The 26,740-nt window shown below is 54.2% G+C and overlaps 5 protein-coding genes across 5 annotated transcripts; 4 read left to right on the top strand and 1 right to left on the bottom strand.

Annotated features, from left to right (window-relative positions):
• Positions 1 to 339: 339 nt before the first annotated feature.
• J4E88_002874 (uncharacterized protein) lies at positions 340 to 2,494 on the bottom strand (the record flags this gene model as incomplete). The annotated part of the gene is made up of 4 exons (XM_049396532.1): positions 340 to 1,731; positions 1,784 to 1,893; positions 1,946 to 2,288; positions 2,489 to 2,494. The coding sequence occupies 4 exons, from the start codon at positions 2,492 to 2,494 to the stop codon at positions 340 to 342; spliced, it is 1,851 nt and encodes a 616-aa protein (XP_049257880.1).
• Positions 2,495 to 5,611: 3,117 nt separating this feature from the next.
• J4E88_002875 (uncharacterized protein) lies at positions 5,612 to 6,503 on the top strand (the record flags this gene model as incomplete). Its single annotated transcript, XM_049396533.1, has 2 exons — positions 5,612 to 5,851; positions 5,922 to 6,503. 2 exons carry the CDS (start codon positions 5,612 to 5,614, stop codon positions 6,501 to 6,503), a joined length of 822 nt encoding a protein of 273 aa, XP_049257881.1.
• A 5,042-nt stretch (positions 6,504 to 11,545) lies between these two features.
• On the top strand, positions 11,546 to 17,029 carry J4E88_002876 (uncharacterized protein; the record flags this gene model as incomplete). The annotated part of the gene is made up of 1 exon (XM_049396534.1): positions 11,546 to 17,029. The coding sequence occupies one exon, from the start codon at positions 11,546 to 11,548 to the stop codon at positions 17,027 to 17,029; it is 5,484 nt and encodes a 1,827-aa protein (XP_049257882.1).
• Positions 17,030 to 18,109: 1,080 nt separating this feature from the next.
• J4E88_002877 (uncharacterized protein) lies at positions 18,110 to 19,823 on the top strand (the record flags this gene model as incomplete). Its single annotated transcript, XM_049396535.1, has 2 exons — positions 18,110 to 18,834; positions 18,887 to 19,823. The coding sequence occupies 2 exons, from the start codon at positions 18,110 to 18,112 to the stop codon at positions 19,821 to 19,823; spliced, it is 1,662 nt and encodes a 553-aa protein (XP_049257883.1).
• Positions 19,824 to 20,199: 376 nt separating this feature from the next.
• On the top strand, positions 20,200 to 24,630 carry J4E88_002878 (uncharacterized protein; the record flags this gene model as incomplete). Its single annotated transcript, XM_049396536.1, has 1 exon — positions 20,200 to 24,630. The coding sequence occupies one exon, from the start codon at positions 20,200 to 20,202 to the stop codon at positions 24,628 to 24,630; it is 4,431 nt and encodes a 1,476-aa protein (XP_049257884.1).
• Positions 24,631 to 26,740: the final 2,110 nt, after the last annotated feature.

Consider the following 26,740-nt stretch of genomic DNA (forward strand, 5'->3'; position numbering starts at 1 on the left):
GCCATAGATGAACGACTGTCGCTCTTCCAATACCAGAGTGTTCTGCATCGCCCATCGCGAATTCAGTGAAGGTGGTGGCAGTACATGTAAGCGACATGCTTCTGATGAAGAGAAGGTAAGAAGATGCTTCCTAGGTATGTCCACTGAGCGCGAAACCCTCCCTATCATTACCAGAGCAGTTGTTGAATGACGTCATGTATCAGGCAAAATAGTCACTCTGTAGAAAGTGGGAGATGAAACAATGCTGATGATAGAAAGCAATCCGTGTACTACCACGGCTCTTATTTACTAGCCCTTTCCATTCTCCTCCGAAAGAAAGAGATCCTATGTATACTTAACTTACTGCCACGAGCTGCTCAGACTAGCGCTCGCTTGACATTTGGGTACGGTGTAGCTTCTGTTCGGGTCACTCTCCCAAGTGACTGTTCCGCCACTGCTGATCTTCACGAACTTGTACTGAATTGATGAACCAGCCGCGAATGGGATTGTAATGGTCCAGACGGGGTTGCTAGAGGTGTAGCTGTTTGCCGAAAGAGTGAGACCTTTAGCTGGCGTCCAGTTGCCGAGCTGCGCGGTGTTACCGGTGATTTTAATTGTGTCACCAGGAACGGTGGTGATGCGGTGTGTGAAAGAGACCGAGACAGCTGTCGGGCATGCGGTCGATGTAGCAGTGGCAGTCTTTGTGGTAAGGGTGGTACCAGTGGTGGGCGTAGCGGAGCCAGCAGTAAGGACGATGGGCTCACCATTGCTGACGGTTACACAGATCCTACCGCTGCCGTCGGCGGTCACCGCGGCTCCGTTTCCGTAGACGTTTGTCCATTTTCCGTTGGCCTTTTGGGTGTTGAAGCAATGCTGCTGGTTGGAAGTGCTTCCGGCATTCGTAGTAAGAACGATAAGGTTACCACCTGCACGGCTCCAGGCGTAGGCGTTGTCCGCTACATACAAGTGAACATGGTCATCAGCGGCAAGACCTCCTGCAGACTTCCTCGCGGCAGTCAACTTCTTGATGGCCTGGTAGAGGTTCGCGTTGGTGTTGAAGCCGCTTCGCCATAGGTCCTCTCGGTTGGCTGGGTCGTCACCGCCAGCGTATCCTTGTTCGGTACCGTAGTAGAGGATGGGAATACCTCGTGCAAGGATGACGTAAGCCAGGGCGTTCTTGAGCAGGGTCTGATCGTTCTTCACGTTGAGCCAGCGCTTGTTGTCGTGGTTGTCCAAGAAGGTACCGAGAGCAGATGGGTCGGGGAAGGTGTTGCTGACGGTGTTCATCATGTCTACGAGCGCCTGGGATGAGCCCTTCTGTTGGTAGAAGTTGTTCATGGGGTAGTAGACCGCGTAGTTCAGAAGACCAGGCATGAGCTTGGCGTACTCGGCAAGGTAAGTTGGGCTGCCATCGAACACTTCGCCGATGCTGTAAACTCCCGTCGCAGAAGAGAATCCGGGCCAGAAGTCTTTCTCGACGTGCTTGACGGTATCGATGCGAACGCCATCGAAGCTGTACTCCTTGACGAGCCAAGAAACCCAAGTGTTCATGACGCTGCGGATCTCGGACGATTGAGTGTTGAGGTCAGGGAGACCAGCAATCTGGCACTGCTCGACGCTACCTTGGTTGCTGTAGTTGATGTCGCAGGCGGAATGGTATGAAGAAGCTTGGTTCAGTGGCGAAGGGCGGTTGTTCGTGATCGCACCTGGTCCCATGTGGTTGGCAACAACATCGACCATGACATAGACGCCCTGTACCGGATTAGTGGATGTATAAATTTAATGTTGCCTGACTTAGTCGTACCTTTGCATGAGCGGTGCTAACTAGGCTCTTCAGATCGGCAGCAGTACCGTAGTTTGAGTTGATGGCATACAGGTCCTCAGCCCAGTAGCCATGGTATCCAGCAGCCTTGTCTACGATTGTTGTTAATACACATAAAGTCCAATGTTGACGAGCGAAACGTACTTGAAACGACCGGAGTGATCCAGATGGCATCGAATCCTAGGCCCTTGATGTAGTCGATCTTGGACTCAAGTCCCTTGAAAGTTCCGCCACAGTAGTTGCCAAGGTTGCTGCATGATGCGCCTCCAGTGTCGCTGCTGCTGCGAGCAACACGGTCAGTGAGAACGAAGTAGATGCTGCGAGACTTCCAGGCGCTCGTGTCGGCCGCTGAAACGAGGGAAGTGAAGCCCAAGAGAGCAGTGGTGATGAGGTTGGAGAACAGCATCTTGATCAGCTCGATGCTTTTCTGAGCGGATGCTTGAAGTTGCGAGGCTGTGATGCTTTCGTTTTTGGATGAGGTCGGCCGCTGGATTTATAGACGTGCCACGCGTGGGTATCACAAGGCCACCCAATGTCCCTCAGGCTACCCCACAAAGTTGCCTTAATGCCGAGTAAGGCTTACACGACCTCGTGGTAGACTTCTGCGCCTCTCTGCGGTAGTCGAAGATACTAAGAAGCCGAAGTATGGTTAGAAGCCGCACAGAGAACGATGGTGATGCTCCGGACCGTCATGAATCCACTGAAAGAAGTGTACCTGGGCGATCATAGTACTCGTGGCGATCTCTCGGACCGAGTTAGAGGCGTCCAGTGTGCCTCGTGGACGTTTGAAACACATCGGTGGGGTACAGAAAACGGTCAAGGGCCCCGATCAGGAAGCTGCGGAATACTAGACCTCCGACTTTGCCATGGACGCAGTAGTATTGGCCGCTGCACTTGTTTGGCGTATTGGCTCTAGGGCAGACTAGAGGGTGGGAAGGCTCAGGGGAAATGAAGGAAGTCGCAGGGTCGAAATGAGGGTGGCGGCGTAAGCGAGCTGATGTGCCTCGGGATCGCGGCTTAGCGTCACCATCACGATCCGCCGTCCCCGCATTCCGGTACTTTAGTACCGCCCAAGTCAATTAAGGTGCGGGCCGGACAGCGTTCTGAGGTCTTCTGACCGTTCTGCATATGCGTCAGCGCGTCCTCTGTTTGCTGACGCGCATTGTTACCGACAGCGACCCAATGAACGCGAGGCCGCTTTCACGACCACGACTAAGACGGCAAGTCTCCGAAGAGCGCTAGACGCTTCCATTAGGGCATGTACAGATGGCGGACGCCCTCCGACTTCTAGTCGACGAGCTAGAAGAGAATCCGCGGGTTTGGGGATTTCCACGAATCCACGTGTTGAAAGGAGATTTTTCAGAGTCTGGAGCCGAACACGACCACAGCCGACATGACGCGAAGACGTTTCCGGGGTGCAGGATTTGGACGATGGCGCAGATATCGACCTCGCATCAAGAGCCTTGCAAAATGCACTCACCGAAACTTTACATGCCGAGGCGCTGCTTGGAGTAAGAGCCGACATCAATCCAATGGAAGCAAAAGCATGCTTGACATGCATGTGGAAGATCACGATAACCGCGGGTAGGAAGAAAGATTCTCTTGTTCGTGAAGTGGTCATCGGCATCGCTGATGGTGTGCGAATGTCACACGCGCACTCCTCTCGACCATGGCACTCCTCATAGTCGAAATGCATACGACTAGATGTGAAGTCGCTTCAAAGCGTGTCGTCTTGCTTCTCCGTCTGCTCTCTACCTAGGTAGTTGGCGCTCGGGATCTACGGCATCATTGTTGCAGCGCTTCAGAAAAGCGTCTTCAGCAGTGACTACTGAGAATAACCATGTCGCATCGACAAACCTGTAAAGTGGCCTGCGAAATCTGGCGGGGTCACGCTCAGCGTTCTGCTCTGCCAGACAATGTCTTTGTTGTCGGAGATGTGGAGGTATTTCGACAAAGCCATTCGTAAAGACAATTGTCCCCTTTGTGGACCAAGCTGTATAACATGGACGATCCTTAGTCTGTCGCGTGTCTTGTTTCCCAAAGTCGCATCATCACCGACAGTGACCAAAGAACGATCGCCCGCATCTCGAATTTTCCCTTACGCTTCATGGCTTATGCACACCGCACGAGGGCTGGAGCTCGACACACTGGCTACAATCTGCGCGGTATCCCGATACCGGCACCAGCGGCACCACATCCAAGACAAGTAGTCAAGAATACTGTAGCTAGACGAATTCGGAACGAATGGCTTATCACGCGGCAAAACAGGAGAAGCAGAGGTTTGGGGCGAAATGGTAACACCTGTTTTCGCCTGAGCGGTTTGCAAGCGCTATTGCATCTGCCAAAGTTCCTTCAATGGATCATCTCACACAACAGTACGCAAGGTAGTACGACTGTTTTCCCTTGTCGTCCTGTTGCCGCTATTCAAGCGCAACTAGCACAGGGCTTGACGCTGGGTAAAAGCGATACCTCGAAGAAAAAGAAAGACGAAGAACAATCAGAAGATCTAGAAGACTGCCCCGCTTGCGCAGTCAAGACTCTAGCGCAATTTTATTGGGGTAATCAAAATCTCAATGCTGCTGGCTATCCCATGCCACTGCCCTTTAATCATACACTGCTAGATGCGGTGCACGATGTAGACGACGTATTGCGTATGTTTACACCTGGAGCGGGTGCAGGGAACGCGCAACAAGATCCAGAGGAGATGCAAACGAGATTACTGACGGCATGCCTTGAATCTGTTGATCACACGTAAGGTGCCCGAAAGATCCTAGACCGGCTTGTGCTAACAAACGAGGTAGTCTCGCAGTTAATACCGAATGGAGAACTCGCTATGAAGCACTCTTCATTCTTCAGCTTGATATGAACCGAACTTGTGCATGCGGTGCTGCCCGGACGTTGCCTGCAGGTACCAACGTTGACGGAATCGGGTTCAATAACGTCGCCATTCTCCCTCCAGGTAATAGAGATAGCGTCACAGATGCCATGCATCGACACTTCACCCCATCGCCTTTGGGCAATCTCCCTTGCGGTACCTGTAACATGCTCCAGCCGTTCACCGAATCCATACACATCGAAGGGTCGCCTGAGTACCTCCGCATCAAACTCAGTATTGTCCACCGAGGTAACAAGAACAATAACCCTGTAGTCCTCAACGAATATCTGGATCTCGCTCAATACCAAGCCGTCGGCGGCAATCCACCGTCGCTCAAGTATCGTCTGAGCAGTGTGCTGTCTCACTATGGACGACATCTTGATTCCGGACATTGGGTAGCGAGCGCACGCGGTCCTGATCACGTCTTCTACATCAATGATGCTACGGTTACCCAGCAAGACGCACCCTCGCGGTTGAGAGCTAATCCACAAATGAAATCGCAAGCTGTTGTTTTGATGTACAGACGAGTACATACCAGGTAACATATAGGTGAATGCTGTATTCGGTAAACCCGGAAGGTCGGCAAGTCGACGTTCTCTACTTCTCGCGATCTGCCAGCAGTTTTTCCAATCCAATAATAGTAATAGCTCTAACTCAGACGTCCGGAACTCATTCGCTTTTCTTCTCACTTACCAATGCCCCGTTGTAAAACATCACACTGAGGCTAGCCGGGACGACCCGTCCATGCGCGTCTGTCTGATCCCCTGAACGATATCTCTGCCACGTGCTTACGTCATAGCTCACTGTAACAGGCAACTGTGAGTGCCAAGCCCAGGCTTTCCGCTTGTATCTACCTAGAGTTCCCCGCCTTCCTCACTTCCAACCCTTCAAGTGCTCTTTGATTAATTCCGAGCGCAAGGTTGAAAGCAGCCATGATGACTACATTTCACCTCTTCTCCAACCTTCCCGCCGAACTGCGCTTTCGTATCTGGCACGTCGCACTCGAGGACGACTACACCGACTTGAAGGGACGCCATCGCATTATCGAGCTACACAACTACAAAGCCGGCCCCCAGGTGGGCGTCGCTGTGTCTCGCCGTTACCCTACTCTTTTCGAGGTCAGCCGCGAAGCACGATGTGAAGCTGCTAAAGCCGGCGGCGGAGAGTGGACTACTGTACGTGTTTTGCCCAGTATTAGTAACTTGTTTGGGACGTTGACGCGCTGACATCCTCGTCAATGTATAGGTGAAGGCACGATTCGACGGCAGACAGGAGCCAGGCCATACCACCAGCTTCAAGATTTACATCAACTTTTCACACGATGTAGTTCTCCTCTCAGATCGAGCCATCTCTCAGCAAGCGCCTGTGGCTATACTCAAAGTTTACTACACGAGTCCTGAAGCTACCAAAGTACTAGTCTTGATGACTCTACTACCGAACGACGTCATCAAGAAACTCGCGCACCTCATGCTTACCACAACCGGAGTACGTTACCAGGGCGAGCGTCTTGAGAACTTCTCCTCACTCGAACGTCTTCATCTCTACGTCCGCTATGGCATCTATGACGTCATGTCCCCAATTAGGCAGCATATATCGAAAGCATGGAGGCTCTTGGACTCAGAAGCACCACGCGTGTCGTGCTTCCCCCCCTGCCGTTCTACCACCGGCGGCTCCGTTGATGACCGGGAGACTATGGTTTGGGTCTCAGATTCTGGCGTCATGGATATCGAGAGTGACGGTATTCGCAGGGTCGAGTGGGGACTGAGGAAGGACTTGTGGGTTCCGAGGGCGAAGAAGGGATCGGGTACTCTGCAAAAGATTGGCTAAGGACTGGAGATGATGGGCACGCCTTGGACGCGAAACGATCAGACAGCGGGACTACATGGCAGATTTGGACTGTGCTGAAGGGTCGACCTCACCTATTGGAGCAATACAGTGTCTGATCAATGAAGCAGATAGCAGCACCACCAAGGAACTCAATGTATGTAACACATGGAAAAGCAGACAACGAAGGATAACAATGATTTCTCCTCATCCCCAGACCCAAACTCCCGCTATGCATACTTTACACACCCTGCACCTTCCGATAACTCGGCGGCTTAAGCGTCCTCCTCAACAACTTAACCGCATAAGGTGGCACAAGACTAATCGCCGCAATAACCGCAAACTTCCACCAAAACGCCACACTGCCCACGTACTCAAGATCAAAGTACTCCGTCAAAAACGGCACAGAACCAAAGTAAATCGCCGCCGTACCCACAATACTAGCAATCATAATCCAATGCCACGTCGTCACCTCCATAGCCACCATAACAAGCTCATTCACAATGAGTACGGAGAAACTGACGCTGACCATCTTGAGGAAAGTGGGGTCAGGTGCCGCAGGCGGTGTTGTAGATGTGCCCACGCCGATGAGAAGTTGAGAGAGACCTTGTATGATGGAGCCCTGGTAGACAGAAACCGCGACCCATATGAAGAAAGATTTGTAACTCAGACTACGTCCTGTTTTGAGTTCAGCGTACAGTTCCGGGTAGAGGTTCGCGACGCTCTCATCGACATCGCGATCGAGCACGAGAGAGAACACAGGCATCATGGTGTAAATCGTGCTGTAGCCGACGAGCAAAAAGTCTTTGTATAGAGCGTTGGGCTCAAAGCTGCTGGCGATGGAGAAGACGGTTTGGCAGATACTGATGATGAGACCGCGGTGAATGACGAATTGACTTAGTTTGGCGGAGCGCTTGTAGCTGTTGCGGCCGTGCCAGACGAGCAGTTTGACGAGGTAGCAGAATTGCTCGATGGAGAAGTCGGCTGCGAGAGAGGCTTGGCGGCCCTCTTTTCCTACGATGCCGACGCCTACGTCTGCGGCTTGGATCATGGAGACGTCGTTGCCGCCGTCGCCGATGCAGCATACGCGCTTCTTCGTGAACTCGCGGATGAGGCGTGCGACGTCGGCCTTTTGGGTGGGTGAGCACCGGCAGGCTACGACAGTGGGGAGTTGCACGGCGACGGTGATGAATTCTTGGCGGAAGTGTTGGAGGAATAGCGCGAGGGATTCGCCGTCGATGAGGAGGCAGGCGTCTAGTTTTCCGCGGAGGAAGTCGAGGGAGGAAGAAGCGAGGTCTTTGCGCTTTAGCTTGGCGATGGTGTGGACATATTGGCCGCGGGCTACGAGTTTGGAGGAGACGGCTACGCAGCGAGCTGTTTCTACCTTGTCGCCTGTCAACATCCAAATTTTGATACCTGCGTTGCGGAGGAGTTCGAGGGAGGGTTTGACGTCTTTTTGTAGCTTGTCTTCGACACCGGTGACACCGAGAAGTTCCAGGTCGTTCTCTAGATACTCTTTTACGACGTTGGCGACGGCGGCATCACGGTTGTTGAGGGCAAGCGAGGCCTGCGCATGCTTGGTGGAGAAGTCTTGGTAGATCTGCGCGGAGAGCTTCTTGCGGCCGACGACCAGTGTTCGGAGACCTTCCCGGGCCATGTTGGCTGTCTCTTCGTCGAGCCAGTCGTTGGCGGCAACAATGGAGGTCATGACAGTGTCGGCACCCTTCTGATAGAACCAGATTTCGCCACCATCGTCAGTGGGTGATGATGCTGGACCCTGATAGAACTTCACGACGATACCCATGCGCTTGCCTTCTGATGTGAATGGAAAGACATTCAAAATGCGCACTTTGACGACAGTGTTCCCGCTGTCGCACGATAAAAGGGTCATAGATTCGCGATCGCGAGACAGGAGCTTCAAACCAACAGCCTCGGTCCATCTGACGATAGCAATCTCATCGGGAGAGGAGGCTTGGTATGTAGTCACTGTCTCCCCGTTCTCTTCTTCCGTGGTCGGCGTTACGTTATGACAGAGGGCTAGGGCTAGCACAACATCGCGGACCCGGGATCCAATCTCTCGGCGCGTACGAGTGGCTGAGGTGAGAGGTGCGATGTATGCAGAAGAAGGCGTAACAAGCGATGGGGCTTCACCGGCGGGTGGTGTGAAGCACTGATGAACGTATGATGACACCTCGTCCATGGCCTCGTTTGCGTAGGAGACTGTGCCGACGTGAATCTTCTTCATGACCATCTCTACGTACTGTTAGTAGTGTCGAGATTACTTCATGGTTGAACATACCATTCTGTGTCAGAGTACCTGTCTTGTCGCTCAACAGGTACTCAATGCGACCCAGGTCTTCTGGGATTGTGCTAGTCCGAACGATAGTGCCTTTGATGCTTTCATCATGCTGTATGAACCATGCATAGACCGACTTGCCCATATCGAGATTGACACGCAGACCTACTGGGACAATAGTGGAGAACAGAATGAGGAATCTCAGCATTGACGCCCACCATTGCCGGCCTTCGATGACCTGGAATCGCGCGAGTGCCACTAGGATGAAAGAGAGCGAGAGGGTGAAGATACATAGCCACTTGGTCAGAGAGTTTATCTCTAATTCAAGCAGACCAGTCTTGGATCTTGAAGGCGATGTAGAAAGCGCTTGACGAGTTTGTGGGCCGGTGTATACGACCACAGCCAGTAGACTGCAGCTTGATGCAACGACAGTATTCGCCCAGATGGTGTTGTCGATGTTCAAGGGTGCTGACTGCACTTCTGTGGGGGGTGTCGTTTCTTCGTTATCATGAGGGTCATAATGTCGCTGTGTCTTGGGTGGCAGTTCAACGGTTCCGTAGAACTCATTGACCTTCTTGTCTGGTTTGCCAGCGACAACGCGGAGCCGGGTGTACTCGCCGACATCCAAGTTTTGTGTAAGCGGCGAGGTCAGACGCAGCTTCCAGTCGGTTTCTCCATCCAACTGATCTGTTCGGATGAAGGCTTCTCCCGAGGTTCCAGAAGCTGTGGCACTGTCAACCTTGGCCGTGTCGCCGGTGTCCATGCCATCAATAAGCGCTGCCGATGAACTTTGCGCCTTGGTGTCATCTTCAATAGGTGCTGCATTTTCGCTGGAGTAGCTCTTCAGGAGCACCATGTCGGCAGGCACTCGCTGGTCTTTGCCGAGTTTCACGACGTCTCCAACTCTGAGGCTCCGAGAGGGTTTCACAACTTCCCAGTAGGTGCATGTCGCCAGGCCCTTGCCCGAAAGTCGCTGCTCCTCGTCATCAATGTCTGCCAACCGACCCTCGTCCTTGGGCTGCTTCCTCAGGCGCTTCTTCCTCTGCGAGTTCTTTCCGGGCGCGACGCCGTTCCCGAGGCTGTTCTCCTCAAACTTCAGAACGGTGTAACCCTCCGAGTTTGCTTCTGCGTCTCTTCGCCGTCGAGCAATATCGTCCATTGCCTCTTTACTTAGCGTTATCGTCAAGACGAAAGCTAGTGGTGCGATGTATGTCGACAGGTAGCCGATTCGGAGGACGGGTATGACCTGCGATAGGGCGACGAGCAGAAAGTACATGTTGATGAAGAAGGAGAACTCATTGTAGAGGGTGCGTGGGAGGAAACTCCACGGGGTGTATTTGGCATTCGACACGGCGTTTGCGGGGAATCTCGAGGTCTGAAGCTGGCCGACGGAGATGGTGCGCTGGGTGGTGGGATCGTGCTCCTCGTCGGCATCCGACTCTCCGGCGTCGTCGCCTAACTGTATGGGGGCGTTGTTCTGGCGCGAGAGGAAGCTGGGCAGGCGCATGTTGGATCCCAGGCGGGAAAGAGCGCTCGGTGGTGGCTGCCGTCTTCTCCGTGGTGTGTGCTGCTCAGGCAAGAGCGGCGAGTCGTCATCGCCCGACTGGCCATAACTGCCAGCGGAGTCTCTCTTGGACCCTTCATCGTCGTCCAGCAGCCCTCTTAGGTCGTCCTCTTCCGGCTCTTCCTTCTTCTTGCTCGCGCGCAGCCTGCCGACTCTGAGATTCCTCAGCGGTATCCTCGCGCCCAGCTCATGGTATGGCCGTCGCTGCTCCTTGGACTGGCGCCGTGGTGGTGTAGCGGCGGACTGGGAGCGAGAGGCCAGAGGGTCCAGCTCCTCTAGGTCGAGTTCTAGGTCCGAGTCGTCGTCGGGCGCATTCGGCTGGTGGTACTGGTGGGGAGCGGCCATGGCTCATGGGCGGGCGGAGAGGGTGCTGGCTAGTTCCGCCTCATGTGCGACGGGCTGGATGTGGTTATGGCTACGAGGGTTGCCTTCGGGGGTCCGCGGCGTTTCGGGGGTGTCTGAATGGGCTGTCTGGGCGACTCGACGTTTTGTTTCGGCGGCCGAGCGCTGTTTGGGCCGTGTCGATGGTATATGACGTAGTCCCCGAGAACAGTAGGTGTCGCAGAGGGAAGGGCGGTATGTGAATTGTAGAGTCCATGAATATGTGTCTCGACGTCGCGTCACTCTGGGCTGTGTGGCGCAGGCGCAGGGCTGTGGCTCGAGGACAGGGTTGCCGCGGCGGGCCGTTTCAATGTCCAACCTTGGGCGCAGGAACAGCTGGCCAGATCGCTTTCCCACCCTTCCTGCCAGATTACCTACGATGCGCCCGGGGATCGCCTCCGATATTTGATTCTCGCTGCCTTCCTGGACGAAGATCGCGTCTTTCGCAGTTGTGCGACACGCAGAGCCCATGCTCTTCTGCTTCTCTAGAGGTACGTAGCCATGTTCTCCGTCTCTGACGTAGAAAGGGATGGCGATTACGCCTCTTGCGGGTCGCGTTCAAGTCACTGTCGCGACTTCCTTTCACGCTCAGTCATATGCACTTGCGTTTACACAAACTCCTCTCTCCTGCATAATTCTCCTCAGTTTGCATATTTTGTCCCACGAGGCGTCTACCGTGGCATGTCAGACCTCGCTTCACCACCCCGACCGAGGCCCAACCTTCTGGCCACGGACCCCCAATTCCAGTGCTGACTGCCTGTGCAGTACTTGTAGATACCCTTTGAATTACCTAATTATCCCGTAATGGACGAAGACGGCCCCAACTTTTCCTACGCCTACGGCGGCGCGCCTCCCACCCCCTCCACAGCCTCGAACGCATCATGGAATCCCGCACTGCGCAACGAGAAGGAAGCGAGTGCACCACCTAGCGCGAAACCCACGAATCAGTTCGCACAAACCAAACCAGAGTCGTCAGAGGAAGACGACGAGGAAGAGGATGACAGTGAGGAAGCGGATGAGGAGGAGGACGATGATGAAGAATCAGATGAAGAGAGCGAGGACGAAGAGCCTCCTTCAAGGCCTGCAGCAGCTGCACCAATCGCATCGGTACCTGCAACCAAGCCCGCGCCCGAAGCAGCAGAGACCGACGAGTCTACTGCGCGCGACGACACAACACAAGCGCCACCAAGCGCAGAAGCACCTCAACATCTCGAGCCCCTGGAGGGTGGAGCAGACGGTGCCGACGATGAAGATCTAGTTAGTGCCACGCAGGCACTCAACATTACCGAATCACAAGCGACACCAGCAAAAGCCGAATCAAGTGAGGAGGAAGACTCTGATTCGGAAGACGAGAGCGAAGACTCGCGACTTGCAGCGCAGATACAACGGGAGGAAAGCTCAGAGGAAAGTTCAGAAGAAGAGGCGGAACCCGAACAGCATCCCGAGGAGAACTACGAGCACCAGGGAGAGACCACAGCTCTGGAGGATGCTATGACGGATAGTGTCAAAGTGCCTTTGGTAGCAGACACGGAGGCTGATGAGTGGGGCGCGTCCGGCGACGACCCCTTCGATCTTGGTGGGAAACCACAAGAACCTCCTCTGGAGACACCCGTGGCGGAGGCTGTTGGGACGACAGTCGGAGACGACACTATCGGAAATACCACAGTAGGCGGGAATACCGGAGCCGACATCGACTGGGGCAATTCGGAAGAGCAGGAAGACTTCTTTGGTTTGGGCGCGAGCCAGCAGATCGAACCTGCGCAGGCGGTAGACCAAAGTCCTGGCGCGCATGTGGTACAGGCCGAAACAAAAGCTCCCGAAAAGAACGAGTGGGATCTGGATCTTGACCTGGACGACGACTTCTTGCCTGACCAAGAAGAAGCACCCGTCATCGAGTTGAGCGACGACGAAGGCTTCCTCGATGATGAAGCGCCAGCACCCGCACAGCAACCCACGCAAGCCGCTCCTTCAGGAACTGCAAGCCGATATGCTCCTCAAACTCCTGCAGTCGCACCCGCACTTGCCCCGGCAGCAAACCCATATGCCCCTCAGTCGCAGCCCGCGGTGGCACCAGCTTATGATGGCTTTGGACGGAATATGGCTTTCCAACAGCAACAGCAGCAGCAACCACCTCGACCACCAATGGCGAGTTCAGCGCAAAGTTTCGTAGACAAGTCGAAAGGAGGTTATGCCTCGCCATATGATCTGCCGGAAGACATCGTAACCACCCGAAAGCGACCAGCTCCTCGAACAACAGTGTCTGCTGTACAGCCAACTCCACCACCCCCGCGAACTAGCAGTATGTCTTCGAACGCGGGGCCTCCGCGGCCGCCATTGTCGTCGAGCATGTCAGTTGCTAGTCTGTCTCCACCCTCATCAGGCCACTCCATGCGGTCTCAGATGACCGGCATGCCACCACCGGCTGCACCTCCAAAACCCGCGGTCACAGCAAAATCACCATCGAGTGATTTCTTCGCCGAACTGCCTGTTACTTCCAAGCCTCGCCCATCTGGACGCTACACCCCGCAACCGAATATACCTGTTCAACCTCCAGTCAGCCATCCTCCCCCGCAACTTCCTCCAAAGGAGCGCACCGCTTCAACCTCGTCCTTACGGAATGAGTTCATCCCAGATGCTGCCAAAGTCGCTACTCCTCCTCCGTTCAGGCAACCAGAACAGTTGGCCATGTTCCCTACTCAGCCATCGGTACCTGCGCGAACAAATAGTCTTCCCGTTCCTCAGCCAGTGCAAGCGCCTCCTTCCACGAGCAGATACTCTCCCGCTCCACCTCCGTCAGGACCAGCTGCCAACTCACGGTACTCTCCTGCACCCCCAAGTGCACCAGCGGCGAACCCGCGATACTCGCCCGCGCCTCCGCCAGGACAGCCTCATGCTCGTTATCAGTCCGAGCCGCATAACAACTTGACCCGGACTCCTTCACAGCCTTTCGCGCCCCGTACTTCCAGCCCGCTAGCCTTTCACAGCATGCCTCATCAGCAGGAACAAGCCCCCGAAAACAATGCTCAATATCCTCCAAACCATCAGGTCACGCAATCGGCTGATGGAATGCCACGTCCACCATTCAGAAGCCCACTGGGTGAGGTTAGCGAGATTGAAGAGCAGGAGCCAATTCTGAGTTCGAGGCCGCCTACTGGACGGTCAGAGACGCCACCTCTAAGGAGTACACCTTCATCAGCAGTCGGCTCACCACGGAAGACCGATGGCTATGCACCAAGATACCAGCCAGCCCAGCCGGCCGTCCCACAACGCTCTCACTCACAATCTCCAACAGCGACTATGAAGCAGCCTGCACACAGTATGATGCCTTCGTCTTCAGTCTACGGCGGCCGGCCTACTGCTTCAAGCTCGGTCAACGTCATCCCCCATCGTCGACAGGCGTCAGTCAACTACGACTTCATTGTCCCCGAAGACGAGCGCTCGGCAGACCCACTCGAAAGATGGAAGGGTCATCCTGTGTTCACATGGGGCCTAGGAGGCAATGTTGTCACGAGCTTCCCTAAGCAGATTCCTCGCTACGGAGGTGGCGGATCAGCGCCGATGATGAAGAGTAGCCCTGGTGAGATTCGCATCCAGAGTGTCAAGGAGGTTCTCCCTCTGCCAGAAGACGTTGCCAAGTTCCCTGGTCCCCTCAAGGCCAAGGGCAAGAAGAAGGATGTGTCAGCATGGCTTGGCCGTAAAGTCGAAGCGCTTGAGACCCAGTCTAAGGAGCCAGGACTCGAACACACTATGAGCGAAGACGAGCTGAAGCGTGTGGATGATCGCATTCTCCTCTGGAAACTCATGCAAGCACTAGTCGATAACGATGGCAAATTGGAGGGTACTCCTGCAGAAGCCGCTGTCAAGAAGCTGCTACTACCTCCAGGTGACGAAACATCTGACGAAGCCGGTTCATACTCGACAGCAGCGGACATTGTCGGACGTTCAAGGTCTAACACCTCCAACCTGCAGGCAGAGCCCATCGATCCCCGTGCTGTTGAAGATTTGCAGGGCATGCTTGTCAAGGGTGATCGCGAGAAGGCTGTCTGGCATGCTGTCGACCAGCGCTTATGGGGCCATGCGATGCTGCTGTCCTCTACTCTCAGCAAGGACATATGGAAGCAGGTAGTCCAAGAATTCGTTCGGAAAGAAGTCAAGAAGGCCGGACGCAACAACCAGGCGCTGGCTGTATTGTACGAAGTCTTTGCTGGTAACCACGAGGACTGTATTGACGAACTGGTACCTGCTTCGGCTCGTGCCGGATTCCAGATGGTCAGCGCTGATGGTGTCGGCGCAACCCAGAACGCACTCCAGGGTCTAGACAAGTGGCGCGAGACAGTTGCGCTGATTCTAAACAACCGCAGCGAAGGTGACGCATCAGCGCTACTCTCGCTTGGAAGGCTTCTGGCTCAATACGGTCGCATTGAAGCTGCACATGTGTGCTTCATCATCGCGCGTTCGGTTTTGAAAGTCAGCGGAGTCGATGATCCGCAGGCTGATCTTGTTCTGATCAGCGCTGATCATCGTCTCAACCCTCTGGAGATGGGTGTCGAGATGGAGCCAATATTGCTGACCGAAGTGTACGAGTTCGCCCTGTCGCTGTCATCGCCGAGCGGCTCGTATGTCATTCCACATTTGCAAAACTTCAAACTTGCACACGCGTATCAACTCGCCGAGAATGGGTACCGGACCGACGCACAGGCATATTGCGATGCCATTGCGGCGGCAATGAAGGCTACAACTCAAGTCTCGCTATACTACAACGCTGCTTTCATCGCCAGTCTTGACGATCTGAGCAAGCGACTGTCGCAGTCTCCGAAGGATGGATCGTCATCGTGGATCTCGAAGCCTAGCATGGACAAGGTTGGAAGCTCGCTTCTATCCAAGTTCAACAGCTTCATTGCAGGAGACGACGAGGACAACACAGCCAACAAGTCTGGTGGGCCAGACGGACCTTTCGCTAAGATCGCTGGTAATAGCCCATCCCTCACGCCCTCACAATCGAGCACGGATCTCTATGGTGCAATGTCTGGCTATGGCGCGCCAACGCAACCACCTGTCCCCGGCAACTCAAGGTATGCACCATCGAACGCGTACGCGCCAAGGTCATCTTCGGAGCAGCAACGATCTCGTTATGAGCCTCAAGGTCGGCCATCGATGGAATCGAACGACAGCTTCGGCGTGCGCGCAGCATCTGACACCTACATGCCTATGACACCCACGTCAAACGTGTACAGCCCAACTCAAAATCAACTGAGCCCACCGAGTGCACGCACGGCAGCCAAGGCACAGTCGTACTCACCCCTTCGCCCGGAGTACAGCCCAGCTCAACCATCTTTCGGTAGTCCTTATATGCCCACACCACCTGTCGGAGAGCCTTCCCTGGCCCCTGCATTTGGTGGCTATCAGCCTCAAGCGAACTCAGATGAGCCGACAGCAAACGAGCTCACCTACGATCGATACGGACCATCGTCATCCACCTTTGAGCCCCCTGCGTACCAGCCATACAATCCGGATGAGGATGACAAGGAAGATGACAAGCAGATATCAAAGAAGAAATCTTTTATGGATCTTGACGACGATGACGACCTCGCTGCACGCGCCTCGGCCTTCAAGATTAGTGGAGGCAGCAGCTCCAAATCAGATGCAGACAAAAAGGCAGATGAGGCGTTCCGCAAAGCCGCCGAAGCAGACGCTCAACGCGACAAGGAAGCCGCAGCAGCAAAGAAGGGAGGATGGCTGTCTGGGTGGTTTAAGAAAGATCCCAACGCCGGTCCTGGTCCCATCAAGGCCAAGCTGGGAGAAGAGAGCAGTTTCTACTACGACACAGATCTTGGCAAGTGGGTAAACAAGAAGGGCGGCGCGGCAGACACGGGTAAGCCCGCTGCAACACCACCGCCTCCACGTGCTGGACCTCCCGGCGGCGGAGCTCGAAGTGCCTCAGGTAGCGCCGCACCCACACCGCCAATGGGTCCTCCCGGCGCAGGTGCACTGCGTCCACCTACCTCCAACCCCCGCTCGTCGTCGCTGCCGCCGCCAATGGGTGTAGCAGGCTCCCGCGCGTCTACACCCGGCATCCCAGAATCCGACGAAGAGGGTTTCGCTGGACCCAAGCCACCTACGCTGGCTAGACCCAGCTTCGGTGCTGCATCCGGGCCGCCATCGCGACCGGGCACTGGTATGAGCAATGCTAGTAGTATTGACGATTTGCTCGGCGCACCTCAGGCGAGGAAGGGCCCGGCGGGTAAGAAGAAGAAGGGTGGACGCTATGTTGATGTCATGGCCAAGTAAAAACGTTACGGGAAACGATCAAGATATGGAAAATGGAGATAGATGGCCGTTATCAGGACGCACATGTCAGGGATGAACAGCATGGTTGTCATGAAGGATTCGGGCGCGGCATACAGGTGTTCCTGCATTAGAAGGAGTAAATGCATTAGTCTCGCATCCCGAGCCCATTTCTCGGGTTTCGAAACACAATTGTACTATTATATTTTCGTCATACTCTATCTTGCCTTGTGCACCACCATCTCTGTATCGCAGCAATGCCGCGATATCGTGATAAACGTGTCGTGTGTCCCACCCCGGGGGGCGGCCCCAGCCTGTCCACTTTCCTCCCTCCACAAAAGATACGAAGAACGGCCTTTTGCTCGGAGCTGTTGCTGGCTGGGCGTTGGCCATGTGGCCCACTGGGGGCCGATTGGGCTGGCGGTGGTCGACCCCACAAGAACGGCAAACACACCCGATTACGGAGATGACGCATTGTCCGGCTAGTTGATCGGTGACATGCGCTTTCGCGTGGTCGGTATTGCCAGGGTCTGGCGATGGTTACACGCGCTGCGCGCATGGCTATCGTGCAGTGGACTCGAGTCTTGTTCTTATCGTCGTCGCTTACTTGATGTGTGCTGTGGTTTATGTTGTTGGGTGGGTAGTTTCTCGGTGCCATATCAGCACAGCTAGCCAGCCCTGTCGACGCCTATCTCCCCGACTCCGACTCGTGCTGTGGAGCGAACGATTGCAGCGTCGCATTCGCAGCTCTCCCAGCTCCCAAGACCGCTAGGATTAGTATTAGTCAGTCTAGCCCTTTGGTGGGCTTGAGCCAGCTGCGGGGAATTCGGCGGCGCTCGCGTGGTCATCTTTTTTATCTTGGGTTTTCGTGTTCCTTATCCTGTTGACTGATGCTATAGCCCTGCTGCCGCGCTGTTATCGCGGTGTTGTTTTGTTACTTATACTGGACGGTTTCCAAGGTTGCGACATCACGATACGGTGTTTCTAGGTCGTCGCATTTTCCATCGCAGCGCAAGGATTCGACGCGCAGTAAGAGTTGGTTTTCTGAATTGATCGTGGGAATACCTGGACAACGAGGCAATCATGGCGAAGAGCGTTTCCGTCACCGAAGGCGGAGCAGGAGGAGGACAGAATGCCACACGAAGACGGGCTTCGATCAACGACCCGGGCGCCGACGCTGCCCTGGCGAAAATGGGCTACCAATCTGAACTGCCACGGAATCTGAGCATGCTGAGCGTCCTCGGCATGTCTTTTGCCATCATGGCCGTTCCATTCGGTCTCTCGACAACACTCTACATTACGCTTACGGACGGGCAATCGGTGACTGTGCTCTACGGCTGGATCCTTGTCTCACTCATCTCGCTCGCCATCGCCGCGTCCCTCGCTGAGATCTGCGCTGTTTACCCCACAGCTGGCGGCGTGTACTACTGGTCCGCCATGCTCTCCACGCGCGAATGGGCGCCCATCGCGTCGTGGGTAACTGGCTGGTTGACCCTGGTTGGAAACTGGACGGTCACGCTTTCGATCAATTTCTCCGGCGGACAACTCATCTTATCTGCCATTACGCTGTGGAACGAGGACTTTGTGCCGAATGAATGGCAGACTGTGCTTGCGTTTTGGGCGGTCATGTTGATTTGCATGGCGATTAATATCTTCGGAGCGAAACATCTCGATCTGATCAATAAGATTTGTATTTATTGGACGGCGACTAGTGTGGTGGTTATCATGGTTGTGTTGTTGACTATGGCGGATACGAAGAGGGATGCCGAGTTTGTGTTTGCGCATTATGATGCTAGTCAGAGTGGATGGTATGTTGTCTTGACATGGAATATGAGACAATTGGACTAACTTTACTGCCAGGCCATCAGGATGGGCTTTCTTCGTCGGTCTCCTGCAAGCTGCATACACGCTGACAGGCTACGGCATGGTCGCCGCCATGTGCGAAGAAGTCTCGAACCCGTCGCGCGAAGTCCCCAAAGCCATCGTTCTCTCCGTCGCAGCAGCCGGTGTCACAGGAGTCATCTACCTGATCCCCATTCTCTTCGTCCTCCCCGACGTCCAACTCCTCCTCGACGTCGCAAACGGCCAACCCATCGGCCTGCTCTTCAAGACCGTAACCGGCAGTGCAGGCGGCGGTTTTGGCCTCCTCTTCCTCATCCTCGGCATCCTCTTCTTCGCTGGCACAGGCGCTCTGACCGCTGCGTCACGCTGCACCTACGCGTTCGCTCGCGACGGAGCAATTCCTGGATCGCGACTCTGGGCCAAGGTTGACAAACGCTTCGATATCCCGCTCATGGCGCTCGTCCTCTCTACAGTCGTCGACTGCCTCCTCGGCCTCATCTACTTCGGCTCCTCGGCCGCATTCAACTCCTTCACCGGCGTCGCTACAATCTGCCTCTCCACCTCGTACGGCATGCCCATCCTCATCTCCGTGCTGCGCGGCCGCAGAGCAGTCAAGCACTCGTCCTTCTCGCTCGGCCGCTTCGGCTACGCCATCAACGTTGCTATGATTGCGTGGATCTGCCTCGCTGTCGTGCTCTTTTGTATGCCGGTCAGTTTGCCTGTTGAGCCTGCTACAATGAACTATGCGAGTGTGGTTTTCGCGGGCTTCGCGGCGATCAGTGTGGCGTGGTATTTCATTAGTGGTAGGAAGGAGTTTTCGGGCCCGCCGGTGCCGACGGATGCTGAGCCTGGGGAGGAGACTGTTGTTGCGGGATTGGCAGTGCAGGATAGTCGGCAGGATATTGAGGGCAAGGGCGATATGGATAAGGGTGTTGAGCACGATAAGGTCTATTGAGTGGGAGATGTGATAGAGGTTTATGTACTTTGAGACTGTTTAGTATTATACTTTCTATAATCTAGAGCGCACACCATAAGTTGCAATCTGAGCTGCTGTGTCGAGTGAATTCCTTGATGTCGCGATTAGAGAAACGGTAGATTTCCGCTCCAAGGTGGAGGGTGACGCCACAGGACGCTAAGCCACGGCTAGCGGGGGTACGCGGTTACGCGATCCACGGTTGGTCGCAAAGCACTCAACGCGACAAGCACCATCTCTCTCATGGACGTGTTGCCTGCCGCTGAGACTGATGGACATGAGGTGAGTGCTTCTCTTAGTAGTGATGTTCTCTTGTCATGTCGTGTTTTTCTTATAATCTCACGTGTGCTGTGGCAGAATGAAGGAGCCGACTAACATGTGCAGCGACTGGCGACATTCCATAGTCGACCTCACCTACGATGACGACGATGCGGAAAGCGACGAGGGCCCGCTGTCCTCGTTGCCCTTGGCGACTCCCACACCGACTCACTCACTTCCCTCCATGAGCGCGCCCTTGCCTCAACCACCCTCATCGCGACCACCTCACACGACGCGACCTGCTCCTGCATACGTAAACCCATATCCTCCGCTACCCGGCACCATGCCGAAAGCGACAAATACGGCGAGGATGGGACGCCTCGGCCTGGCACCCAACACTTATGTGCCAGTTCCAGGCCAGTCGGGCAACGGGGCAAGCGACTCGCGGGCAGCAAAAAGAATCAAGACATCCGACGGCGCCTCCAGATCGTCAACACCACCTGCAAAGAAGCCGACTCCAAGCAGAGGGATACCGCCGGCAGCGCAAGCCGCGACACTGGGCAAGTACAAGCTCAACGCCTGGGCAGCGGAATCCCGTGCGGCAGTACCTCCTCCAAGTGCCACACCGAAGCCCAGCGCTACCAATGCCAACAAAGCTCCATCCGTTCAGGATATCAACAAGGCGCTAAAGACGAATGCTGCGCCTATGCTCAACGGTGTCAGGACATCCAGTCCGCGCGCGCTTCACATTGGTCGCCGGCCAGGTAGCAGCTCAGGTCCAGTCAGTGCAGCACCGCCGACACGAGAGACACCGCGAACGTCACAGGCACCGACCATTCGACAACAACAATCCCGTGAAGCGACTGCATACAATGGAGCGAGTACGGGCATGCCAACTAGAGGCCCAGGAAGACCGCGCAGCCGCCCTTCGCCAGGTGCAGGCAACGTCCCATCTAGGCCAAACTACTTCGCGGGTCCTGCGAAGGAGCAGAGTCTAGATGAAGATCACGACAGCGTCATGTCCGATGTCTCGTCTTCAGCAGACTCTGTGCCGCAACAGCCATCGGATAAGGTAAAGAGCGAAAACGTCCACCACGGTCTCGGACCAGCAGTCGCTGCATTCCACTCATCCACCCTCCCAAAGGGCACAGATGTACCTGCACCGCCGCCTTCCACTGGACGCAAGAAAACCATGAATCCGTTTGATACGGCCCAAGACAATTACCTCGTCTTTCTGAAGGAGGTCAAGCAGTACACATGGGCACAGATCACAGCAGAGTATAACAAGGACATGCCGTACCGTCCATACGCAGCACTTCAGTCTCGGTACTCAACCTTCCTCAACAAGAGAGACCGATCTCAGGATCCCTCCACATTAATACTACCCCCTCGGTGGGCTGCAGAAGCGACTGTTGACTGGAACGTCATCCGTAGTACCAGCGCTCCATCCAGAGGGCCGAGGAGCAACCTGTCCGCTTCGCAACCTCACCAACCTAAACGTCAGGAGCAGGCAGTGCCCAAACACCTACCAGTTCAACAGACCATCGAACACGACTACTCCTCAGGAGGAGACTCTGCACCTCGGCGAGAGCGATCGCGTCGGACACAGCGAGTCAATTACACATGGCCAAAGCAGCGGGGTGTTCCGGCAGCTGGGATCGAAGAGGAGTTCATGGAAGACAACTACGAAGCCTTCGCGGACGATTTTGGTCACGCTCGGTCAGAGACGTCTCCAGAGGACGACATTCCTCTGCCTAGTAAGGCGATCGCCGTCGAGAACGAGCCGGTAGACGTCCATTTCAATGCAGATGATGCTGAAATAGGATTGAGTCTCCGACGTACGAAGTCGCGCAAGGAAACGACCAAGACAGTGCCATATCTCAGCACTTCGCAACGCCTGTCGGTACAGAACCCGCCTGCTGGGGACTGGGACCAGTTGTCTAGTCGCGATTGGCAAGGAACTCTAGTACATGTCGACTTTAGCCCAGACGAGATCGCTTCGGTAGAGAAGGCTATTGCATTGACGAGAAGAACCATACCCAAAATATCACGGCACCGCACAAAAGGAAGGCAGCTGCGCGAAAACTTGAAGGCCTTTACAGAACCGCAGATCCTTCGACTGATCGAAAGCCTCCTTCATCGTTTGCCCTGCCGCGATCGGAGCAGCATCCAAGCCTTTATACAAGATGCATTAGCCGGCGATGTTACAGAAGTACCGCAGATACAGAGGCTTGCAGCTGCGCGACCTGACACAGAGATGCAGTCAACCCAGAAGCAGTCCACAACATCGATCATTCGTCAACGTGAGCTAGGCCTCCAATCCAGAAGAGGTTGGCATAGTGCGTCAAATCCGCTTACCTACCAGGTCAAGAACAAGTATATGGATACCATGGGACCGGCAGCTTGCTGGACGGGCGCATCAAGTGACATCCACACTGTTGCATGGGCGCCGGATGGTGAGCACTTTGCTGCTGGTGCTGTGGCTGTTGACGATCCAGACTCTATGCAATACAACCGACCCAACAACCTCCTCTTCGGGAGTGCCGTGGATGGCACAATCCATGAATTGGCAGAGCACTATAAGATTCGCCAGAAGACCGAGACCGGCGCTAACTCAAGCCATGCCATGTTCGCCTCCCAAGACCCAAAGCTTTACACTACAGTCAGCTCGGTAGCGTTCTCGAATACCAGTCCTTATATGTACTCGTCGGGTTACGACGGACATATCGGTATCTGGAGAACAGACTCAGAGGTAACACAGCCAGTGCTAGCTGCGAAGCTCAACGTGAAAGACCAAATCGATATCTTGTCAGTCAACCCTGTGAAATCTGGCGTTATAGCAACGGCAGCGAAGGTCTTCAATGAGAAGGCTATAAGGGTACTCAAGATAGACGAAGCGGAGCCATGGAACTTTACCAAATCGAGCTTTCACTCAAACAAGGCTGTCGCGCGTGCAGATCTGAGAATTCTCCCTTCTGCTCTTCAATTCGAACCGACATGTGGCGGGCTTCTTCTTGCAGGCTTCGGTGCCAACCTGAAGGATACAGGCCTTGATATGACTGGCGATCTTTGCTTATGGGATGTCGAAACGCAGACCCCATACAACATTCATGGATCCAACAAGAACATCTTCGACGTCACTTTCAATCCGAACCGCTCCATCATGCCAATGTTTGCTGCCGGCTGCGTAGCAACAGGATCCACTGTCAACCGCGGTACCCGCTCAACTGTCCGCCTCTACGACGTAAGAGATGACTTTAAGTTCACATGTCCCTTGGAGTTTGAGTGTAAAGCTCTGGATATGAACGATGTAATCTGGTGCCCACATGACGAGCGACTCATCGCAGCTGGCTGTACAGACGGAAAGGTCTATGTCTGGGATGCGCGTATGCCAGATGACCCTCTACGCGTCCTCTCTCACGGCAGCTCCCTAATGCCCCTCCAAGAAGGAATCAAGCATGAGATTACAGACACCGGCATACGGTTCTTATCGTGGGGCGAGAATGCCACTCGGCTTTACTCAGGTTCATCCGACGGTGTGGTGAAGGTTTGGGACGTTACGCGCGCGGAAGAGAACACCTTCATCAAGGATTTGGTCACCACAGATTCCGGTATCATGTCTGCTGCATTTAGTCCTGATTACAGTAAACTTGTCGTTGGAGAAGTGAACGGCTCTATTAACGTACTTGAAGTCGGCAGGGACGATACCTCTATCAAGGATGCAGATAGGCTACGTTATATGCCGTACCAGGACTATGAGCAAGACGACATTCAGGATGAGGCTGGCGATATCACTCGTCTAGCACCCGAGTCCGGTATTGCTGAAGGCAACTACCTACTGCAAACTCAGCAGCTACAAGTCGCGCCTATGGGAAGTCTACCAATCCGACAAGTTCTCCAAGGTGTGAACTACGCCGGTCCATTCGATGGGGGTATTGATGCGCCATATCTCCGCGAGCAAGCACTGCAGTTTCAGCTCGGTCTTACAACATCGCAAGGCTCTCAGTGTGACATCCCTGCCTGCAGGGAGAACCTTAACAAAGTCACGAGCGAGGACGTTGGCGATTCGGGACGAAGCGCAGACCGTATCCCAGATGAACTGCGTCGACAATGGAAGGCTATTGACACTAAAAGCGCCATTATACCTGGCAAATCGAAGTGCACGTACTGTACCCGTCCTGCCCGCCCTTCTACGACGGACAACAGCGACATTGTCCTGTGTGAGCGCTGCTCTTTCACTTGCTTCCGATGCGGCTCCGTCAACCCCATCGCGCCGGCTACTACAACACTCATTTGCGACTCGTGTGCGGGAGTCTGGGACATTGGCGTCCTCGGCTATGAGTGCGTTCAGCAGCCGTATGCCCATAACAGGCACATGCAGTTGGATGTTCCAGCGTTGGAGAGGTGGGGCGAAGAAGCTTATGCGGACAAGGAGGATGACTTCGATACGAATCACGGCGACGAGATGAACGCCCTGACCGATTACTACCTCTCTTTGGCTATCGATCGGCCGGAGAGTCCGCCGTTGTAGGGGCTGGCATTGAGGAGATTGGCTGTCGAGAAGAGACTTTGCAGAGGAAGTGCAGATGGATACGTGTACATTACATTATGAAAGCGAAAAGCGAAATGGTGGGAAGAAGCCTTCGCGCACATTGAGTGGCGCTGGCGATGAATGATACCCCATGTTACTATCACATTACCCGTCTAGGCCCTTTTCCTTTTCGGACATGTTAACATTGCGTGATGATGGAGCGCATCATCATCACACAAGGACTATGCGCCTCACTCCCTCATTAGCGACACTAACTCGATTCCAGACGACGGCTCGTCATGGTAGGTGGCTTGTAGTATTCTTCTCCCCGCAGAAGAACATGCAAAAGCCCTCGAACGCTTTTGGACTCGGAGAAGAACGCAGAGACATGGCAAAGGCCAGTCCAGGATTTTTTAGATTACGATTGGTAAGATGGTAATGGGAAATTTCTCGCAGACGACCCGGCACATCGAGGTCCTGATGACAGTTTTCTTTTGTTGAGACGCGGCGCCCCATGGACTTTGGTGGTCTTGGTTTTACGGAGGGGGAGAGACAGAACTCTCTCCATGAAGATAGCACGAGTCGTTTTGGTATCTGTAAAAGAGGGCAGGGCGAGATCTTCTTCATCCCGAAAATTGCGTGGGCTTTTCGGTAGATTTTGGGAGAGGAGAAAGGAGATCCTCTCCATGATCGGAACGCAACGGTGTTTTGTCAGAGATCCAGCAAAGAGAGGCGAGGTCTTCTCCATAGATCCACGAATCGCTCTTTTTGGTGAATGTGGAGCAGTAGAGGCGAGGGATTCTTCATGGGTCGTTTTCAAGCTTTTTTGGTAATCTGGAAGGAGTACATGTGAGGAAGGATAGAGAGCATCAAGACAGCAGAAACTCTTATATCAGCTTTCGCGTTGTGCTGTGCCGAGGCGGTCATACCCGGAATGCTGTTTTGTTTGAAGTCGACGCAGCGAGCAGCATGCAAATCGGGATGCTGTGTTTTCGTTTTTTTGTTCGCAGAGGCCCGCTCTCACACATGTACCAATAGTTCGTTAGTTTGAGGTCCAGCGTTCATGTCCTTGGCGCTCTTGCGTTTTGCAGACGAAGTGATCGAAGATATTTTGAAGTTGGGAGGAAGCAAAGGCCATTCGCACGCGTTTTTATGAGTTTTGTAAAGGGTTCTCCGAGTTTTGTGGAGGAAGGCGCAGGAGCGACCACATGAAAGAATTTCCGGCAGTCTTTCTGGGAGGCGACACCCATGAAAATTGCTCGCTGCTTTTTTGAAGTAAATCACCAGCAGTATGGTGAAGAAGTGAGGAGGAAGAGTGCGTGGAAAGGTTGCTTTTATATCGAGCAAAGCCTGGAACGGAACAACACCGATACATCCGTAGTGCATTTCGAGAGACGTTCTACGCCGAGAATGGCGTGGTCAGAACATGATAGCACGCATTGCTTGTTTGTGGAGAGAGGGAAAAGCCGACATGAAACAACTTTTGTAGCTTTTTCAGTCCTGCGTCTTTTTGCCGAGAGTTTTGCAGAGGAGAGTGGAGTCGAGCGCGGCGAACATGCACCAGGGTATTTTCTGTTTTTGACGCTCGGGGTCTCCATGATTGAGCGGCTCATTTGTTTTGGAAAATGGTACTTGTGGGTGTGAGTGTATAAGAGTGATGGAGCGAGCAGTGCAGCTTAATATACTCGTCATAGTAGCGGCTATAATGCGCATCGATGGTGTTCACATCGAAGACATGTCATGAGCTTTTCAGTACGATAGCGAAGCCGAGAACTGATGAGCGGCAGTTTCGTCCGCCATTGTGAGAACAGCCCGTCGAATGTACACTTTTCGCACGCCTTGTGAGACATGATCTCTGCCTCCAGAGTTTTTGATGGACATGTGTTTGTGGTTTTGATATTCTAGGATATTGGTGGGCCAAAGAGATGTGCTGTAAGATAAATATGTCCCCGGGCATAAGTGAGCCATGAAGAACATTCGCGAGGTTTTGAGTATGTGAACAAAGAATTCGGAGAATGAGCTCATGTTGGTGTTTTCGAAAGCCCAATTCTCATAATGAACCGAGAACGGTTTTTGGAATGCGAGAGTAGAATTTATGAGTAAGGAAGGC

This window comes from Alternaria novae-zelandiae (genome assembly GCF_023758075.1).
Source record: "Alternaria novae-zelandiae strain BMP 2774 chromosome Unknown scaffold_4, whole genome shotgun sequence".
In the NCBI taxonomy this organism is placed as follows: Eukaryota; Fungi; Ascomycota; class Dothideomycetes; order Pleosporales; family Pleosporaceae; genus Alternaria; species Alternaria novae-zelandiae.